This window comes from Excalfactoria chinensis, chromosome 13 (genome assembly GCF_039878825.1).
Source record: "Excalfactoria chinensis isolate bCotChi1 chromosome 13, bCotChi1.hap2, whole genome shotgun sequence".
Lineage (NCBI taxonomy): Eukaryota > Metazoa > Chordata > Aves > Galliformes > Phasianidae > Excalfactoria > Excalfactoria chinensis.
The window spans coordinates 2,163,417-2,170,470 of NC_092837.1; the positions used below are offsets into that span (position 1 = coordinate 2,163,417).

General features: G+C 51.7%; 1 protein-coding gene across 6 annotated transcripts in view; it reads right to left on the minus strand.

Moving 5' to 3' along the window:
* The window catches only part of FSTL4 (follistatin like 4), a 183,677-nt gene extending 177,512 nt beyond the window's left edge, over positions 1 to 6,165 (minus strand). For 2 of the 6 annotated variants that reach the window (XM_072348396.1, XM_072348394.1), the window contains exons 1-2: positions 3,973 to 4,110; positions 1,680 to 1,815 (exon numbers count right to left, since the gene is read on the minus strand). In XM_072348396.1, coding sequence (XP_072204497.1) covers positions 1,680 to 1,815; positions 3,973 to 4,016 — 180 coding nt within the window. In that variant the 5' untranslated portion in view covers positions 4,017 to 4,110. Of the gene's footprint in view, positions 1 to 1,679; positions 1,816 to 1,904; positions 2,089 to 3,972; positions 4,111 to 6,052 lie in introns of those variants that run through there. The other 4 variants (XM_072348399.1, XM_072348398.1, XM_072348397.1 and 1 more) reach the window with 4 other exon arrangements.
* Between the last annotated feature and the right edge of the window lie 889 nt (positions 6,166 to 7,054).

Consider the following 7,054-nt stretch of genomic DNA (forward strand, 5'->3'; position numbering starts at 1 on the left):
ATCGGAACAAATACATTTCCAGCTTAGATCCTTTCACCTCGAGCAACATCAAGTAATTGGTGCAATAACTTCATGGTTTTTAGAGCAAGATCAAATGAATGAGTGCCTTTCATGTCCTGTAATAGTTCTACAGTTTATATTAAAAAAAAATATCATTTGAGTAATGAATTTAATTATTCAGGGTAACACTTTCAGAAATCGTAACAAACATGCATTAGTGAAGAACGACTTCATTTTAAGATGAAAATTCCCTTTTCTTTAATAGGAGGGCAACCGCGATCCAAGGCAAGACGGGAACATGCTTAACATCAGAGTGCCTGCATACGGGGACTCCAGACAGCAACAAAATACAAGGGGAGGGGAGGGCAACCATTTCCTTCTCTTTTGCAGAACAGAGGAGGGATACCTCAAGGAAAAAGCACCTGTGGCAGAACTCAGAACTGCACAACATCCAACTCTGTTCAAAGGACGCCAGAGTCCAGCTAAACAGTGAGAGCGCCTTTTTCACCGCCTTAGGCTGCCATACTGAAATTAAGCACACAAACACGGGTATTTGTAGTTGGGAGTCAGACAGAAGAAATGGGATTCTCCAAGTAGAACAAAAAATCCCGAGACTTAAATAGATCTGAGCGCTGCTGGAATCCATCATGGGCTCATCGTTAGCTTGGCACTGACTAATGAGTCTGCCAGCACACAAGTGTTTGAGGCAATGGAAGTCAAAGAACACCCAAGTGTCCTCCCCCTCGCCTCCCCATCAGATCCCACTTTCAACTATTTGAGCAATCATTTAGTAAACCTGTGGTAATCAGAAATTCATTAAATAATTAAAATTGCTCCAGCATTCAGAGTTTTATTCTCATGAAAATCCGCATTTGTGGAGTTTTATGGCCCTGCTGTCTTGCCTCTCTTTCAGCAAAGTGAGAATCTGAGCAGAAAGTTCACAATGCAAACTCTGGTAAAGACAGCCTACATGGGACACACAGCACAGCAGGGAGCAGACTCCTAACCAGCATCACCCCAAGGAAAGCCAACAGTGTCACCTTCAGCACAGAGTGGGTTCAGCTGCTTCACCACTACCAAAAACCCAGGGCTTGAACACTGGTGAGCATCACCACGCTGCAATGATGCACCCACCTCCCCTTCAGGCCACTTATTCAGGTCCCCTTATGCTGGATCAACATCACTGTCACTCATTACAGCCACACCACCACCTTAGTATGTACCCGGTGGCTTTGTGCTTTGCAGCAGGGATCCTGTGGCCCTTTAAGCTTGCTGATCCCCTCAGAACAACACAAGCCTCAGTTTCCCTTTGGCTAAGCAGGGAAAGGACTTCTTCAGGTTTCACCTGAAGTCTCAGTGACCCAAATAGATCCAGGTCAGGGTTTGCTTGTTAAATTTAGCTAAATTGTCCCAATGACCCAGGACAGAATGTACCATGAAGTCTTTGGGGGCTGAGACCACATCTCCACTAGGACCAGATGCACAGTTTTACTCCCAGAGCTACAGCTACTCATGCTTCATGATCTCTACACAATCACTGTTTCTCGACTGATCTCATCAGGTGCTTTGTGCAAACAGACAGGGATAGAAGCCTCCACTTGCTCTGTTTTCACAGTACAGAAAACCTTAGAACAGCACAAACACAGACAGGAGCTGCAGCAGCAGCCGATCCACCATACCTCTTGGTGCAGCCTCCCCAGGTCTGAGTGCAGCCTTCTGCTCCCATCCAAGTCCATCCATCCCCTTGTGAATGACAGGAAAGCCCCAAGCAAAACGAGAGACAACAGAAAACGTCTTGACTTCATCATTTCACATCTGTTGAAAACAAGAGAACAGTCATGAAGCAGCCTCAAAATAAAACCCAGCTCACATTCAAGAAAGTGACAGGAGCCAAGAGAGCCCACCTCCACTTGCTAACTGCTGGTGGGGCTTTGCAGACTCCCATGGCAAGTTCAGTGAGACAGTCTTCCTATTCTGCACCCATGAGTGTGCAGGCAATGAATTCTAATACGATAACAGCTTTGCAAGCTATTTCCCCACAGGGCATGCTGCTCCCAGCCTGCTCCTGCACAACCCCTGTGGAACTGGAGCACTGGGATTTCCAGACCTGTGACAAGCAGCAAACCACACCAAACAGGGCAATGTGACTAAAAATCATTATTCCTCTCACATTCAGAGGATGTCGCTGCCCCAAGCAGAGCCGCGGGGCCAGCCAACAGCCTGGGGCTCCAGCTGGCGCCCAGCACACAGGAACTGCCATGCCTCCCCCAAGTGACTGCACCCAGCCAATGGTCCCTGACCCCACCAGAACCTGTGAGACCCACAGCAATCCTGTACCAAAGTGGTCTGATGCGTTTCTCTCACCCTCATCCATGTCATCCCCTGAAGCTGAGATTTCTCTGCTCGCCCTGCTCACTGGCAGGGAATTCAGATGTGAGAAGTGGCTTTTAAAGTGGGTTTTCTTTTTTTAATTCAGAAGAATACAGATGCAAGCTACTCATAGGGTTATCAGGTGGAACTGCTGCATGTTTGCTTACATGCATAACCCTGAGCTGATGCCTGGAAGAGCAGCCAAGAGCATCCCAAGGTGCAGCCAGCACCAGGAGAACAGCCCAGCCACAGAACTTTGCACCTCACCTCCAGACTGTGCCATTACTTCTCATAAAGATAATATGAAACAAGTCCTCACCTCTGGTTCCATTTCCATAGGAGCTGAGGGAAGCTTTGACCTTTCACAGCATATGCTAACACAGACCATAATGAAGCATAATGACCACTTAATGAAACAGGAGATGGCATTTCTATAACATGCAAGTGACAGGTTTGAGCAATATGCATTAACAAGACACGTTACCTGCTAATGGCAAAATGAAGCCCAGCTGTATTAAGTCACTGTGACATACCTTGCCTTGACAGAGCTCATTTTGCAGCGCTTTCATACCGCGTATTTGCTGCAGGGTAAATCCAAGGCTTGGTGCATCGCTATTAATTTTGGAGCCGTGACCATTCACACCAATGCTGCCCCAGTCTGTTTGTTGCCCAGACACGCCGCCAACAACGCCAGCACAGCCAGCAGTCTGTGCACACCACTCACCCATGCAGTTAAGGCATCGCTTTTCCTCAGCACTAATGTAAACACCCTGAATTGAGAGCACTCAGGATGAAATCAAAATTTATTAGCCTTTCTAAATTCCAATTAGAAGCCTCAGATGTAACGTTACTGAGGCTACAAATAAATGTTTAATAAACCAAAGTCACTATATCAATAAGCTACAAGTACATTGTTACATTATGGATTGCTCTTGCAGAGCAGTACTATTTCTCACGTTTTACAGAGGTACTTGGTATGCTCTGTTGATAGCATCACAGCAAATACTCTCACTTTGCAGTTCTGGAGACCTCTCATTCGTATGCTGCTTGAAATCCCAGTCCTGGAGCAAAACAGAAAGCTGGCCACTTTCATGTGTATTTAGTAAACAACTGCTGGAAAACACTGTGATGCTTTGGATTAAGATGCAATAACACTAATGAAGCCAAAAGGGCAGCAACTGCATGCTGGTTTTATGTGGAATTTAATGGAATTGGTCAAACATCCTCTCAGTTTAGAAATCACTTCTTTTCATTGCAGACCAACTGACAGTACGCTAATTGCTCCCATTCATAACAAGGGAAAGATATACATACTATGCAACCAAATAGCTCAAAGCAAGCAACAAGTATGCACATAAATACCCAAGCAAGAGTTAACTGAAGTCTCACAGTGATTGTGTCACCTGACATCCCAAAGCTCCCTCCCATTTACACCACGGAGCCACACACCTGAGTCACAGCCAAGCTATAGCCGGCTTGCAAAGCCTGGTCCACAGCTGCCCCACACAGCACGGCCATGGGATTGTGGTCCAGTCCCCAAAGTCAAAAGAGAAATTCGAATGGCTTTGGATCACCACTGTAAATGCATCCAAGCTTACAAACCGTCTCCTCACTTGAGCAAGGCACAGATCAGCAGATGAGCCCATACAGACACCACTGCCCACAGCACTCCAAGCTCACAGACCCGGCACGAAACAACCTGCTGCACAGGAGAAACTGAGCAATGTTTGCAGCTGAACAGGAGCTGCCCCTGGGATCCAAGGGGGGAGGGGGAAGCGCCACCCACCTGCTCTCTGCAACGTGTGAGAGCAATCAACCAACCTCCAGTGTAACGCAGGCACCAGAATTAAACCCAACTGTTTTCAACAACGGTGAGCACCACACATCTATTTACAACATCTCCTTTGGCTTCAGGGCAATTCCTTCCAAAACCATCCATGTTCTTGTGCTACAGAAAAGCTAAGACCACCAGCAGCTCGTGGCTCCTTGCATTGATCTAGAGCTGCAGCCTGGCTTGCAGCTGGCATTGCTTTACCAGGAGCTGCTCCAGCAGCGCAGCGGCACCATTACTGGCCCAAGACTGGCCCAACCTGTGCTCAGATGTGTTTGCGCACAAACCAATGCATGGAGAAAAACGAAAATCAGTGCAACGCATCTGAACAAAAAGAACAACAGCAAGAAGGCAAACCAAAGGCACCAGCACAGGTCTCAGGGCTGCTCAAGCAAAAAGAGGGTCACCTTGAAAAGACAGGGACTGATCCATGGGCCAGCAGAGTGCAGAGCCCCCGAGCTGCTCAGAGCACTCCGTGACACACAGCAAGCAGTCAGGCTGCTGGATCATTGCACGGAGCACCCAACTTTTTCCTCCCCCTTGCAGAAGCAGCACTTGGAACTCCTCGAGGGTGCCCACAAGGAGATGCAGCCATTTGCCCAACCCACTCATGGGTTTTCTGTTCAAGGCTCCTTCAATCGCAGCTTTGTTTTTAGGCTTTATTAGGGCTGGAAAATTAATAGCTCACAATAGCTTTCAATAATTTCTAACGAGCTCCACATTAGAATGAGAATCAAGTTAATTACCTGAAGCAATGGCTGTTGCCATAGCAAAAGGAAAGCACTCGGACCAGAGCTTTACCTCTGTAAATTGGCTCTGATGACACCAGATAAGAACCTGATCCTCACTCCTCTGCCACCAACCGCTCTGACCGCTTCAGCCTCCTCTAAACAGCATTTCTAGGCTCCGCAAGTAACGCTGACGTCCAGAAATTCTCATCAAGAGTGAGAAAGTTACACAATTCAGGACAGATCCGTTCCAGAAAAGCCTTTCAGCAAAGCAGAGGGAAGGCGATGATTTCAGCCAGCTCTCTGCGCCCTCGGATACAAAGTTTAGATGCATTAAGAACTCGCTGGAACCAACTGCACGACTGCTGCATTGCTTTGGAGCACACTGAGGAATATTTCAAAGAGTATTTCGCTTTCAATTCTTCAAGTCACTTCAGCGCTCCCAGGAAGAAACGCTGGGAAACATCAGCCCCGTGGAGACGAAGGACCACGAAGAAACTCCCGAGCCCGACAGAGCCGTAGTGCTGCGGGGCGGCTCCGAGGCTGAGCGAGCGGCAAGAGCGCAAAACCACTCGTTCCCAACGCAAGAAAGCGTTAAGACAAGACAGCACGGCCGGGATCGGCACCGGCAAGACCCGCACCGCTCCGCCGCGGCGAGATAACGGCACTGAGCCGCCGGACGCCGCCCGCGTCCCCTCGCCGCTCCCGGGGCGCTCCACGCGCGGACCCGACGGGGCGCTCCGGCCCCACAGCGCCACCCAGAGGCTGCCGGGGGAAGCGCCATCCCCACTCGCGACCGCGGCGGGACGCTGAGTACCGCGGACGTCGGCATCGCCCGCTTTGGTGCGGGGCCCTGCCGCAGCCCTGCGCCGGGAGGGGACCGCCCCGACCCTAAGGAAGAAACCTTCCCCTCTTTTTCCCCACGCTGCGGGACTCGGGGGGTGGAGGGAAAATCTCTCTCCGAGGGCGGATGAAGCCGGCAGCGCTCCCGCAGCATCCCCGGCAGAGCGCACGGCGCAGGGTCCCCACGGGCGCTCCCCACGCAGCGACAGCGCTCCGGGGCTGCGCGGAACCCCCCGCGGGACGGGAGCGCTGAGGGCACGGCCGCGCGGAACGCACTCACCTGCGGGACGGCGGGACGGGGCGGGAGCGGCGGCGGCCGTGTACGCGCCGCGGGCCGGGGCGGCCCTATTTCTGCTCTCTGGGCCGGAGCCGCCTGACGTCAGCGCCGCATTTGCATATTCCACCCAATCGCCGGCACCTGTGCGGGACCGCGGGACCGCCCCCTCGGGGCACGCGGGGATGGGGATGGTGGTACGGGAGGGAGGGAGACGTCGGGGGGCACCGGGAGCGGACGGCGGGGCCGCACCGTCGTGGGGCGGAGGGCTGCGGAGCCGTACCGTTCGGCACACCTGGAGTATGGGCGGCGGGGTCCCACCCCGTGGAGGTGCTGCTGCCCGGAGCTGGCAGGACGCAGGAGGGTCTATTGGGGAAGGGGGAGCGAGCCCCAAGCCGCGGGGAGATCCAAGGGATCGTGGGGGCATCTTGGCTAGGAAAGGTGTTGGGCTGCCGGGTGTAGCCTCTGCACACCCCAGATTTGCAAACTAACTGCCCCAAGCGCCCTGCTGCTGCAACCTCACAGCGTGTAGCCGCTCAGTGGGGCTGACATCCACAGGGATAAGGAGCAAACGGTGCAGCCAGATCACAGCTGCTCCACCCCAATGCACTGACAACGTCTCTGCGACACGGGGCTGCCCTTACGGGGCACCAAATTCTCCCAGCGGCACTCTACTACTCACCAGCAGCAGCAGCAGCACAGCAGCACGCTGTTTCACGAAGGGCTCCTTTTCCTTCCGTGGTCGCATAGAAAACAAACATTAACATTCACTCATTCTCCCCCTCCGCCGTCTCATCTGCTTAAAAAAATAAATAAATAAAAAATCAATATGATCATTGCTCATTTGGCTTTTAAAAAGTGTGGAGTGTTTACAGGAGAGGAGCACACAGCCGGACTGCAAAGTGGATTGAGGGTGTTTGCTTTCACAGGCACAAACTGCATCGCCGAGGAGCAAATGCCCACAATTAGCAGCAGGAGGAGATGAGCTGCCTAAATGACCTGATAAAA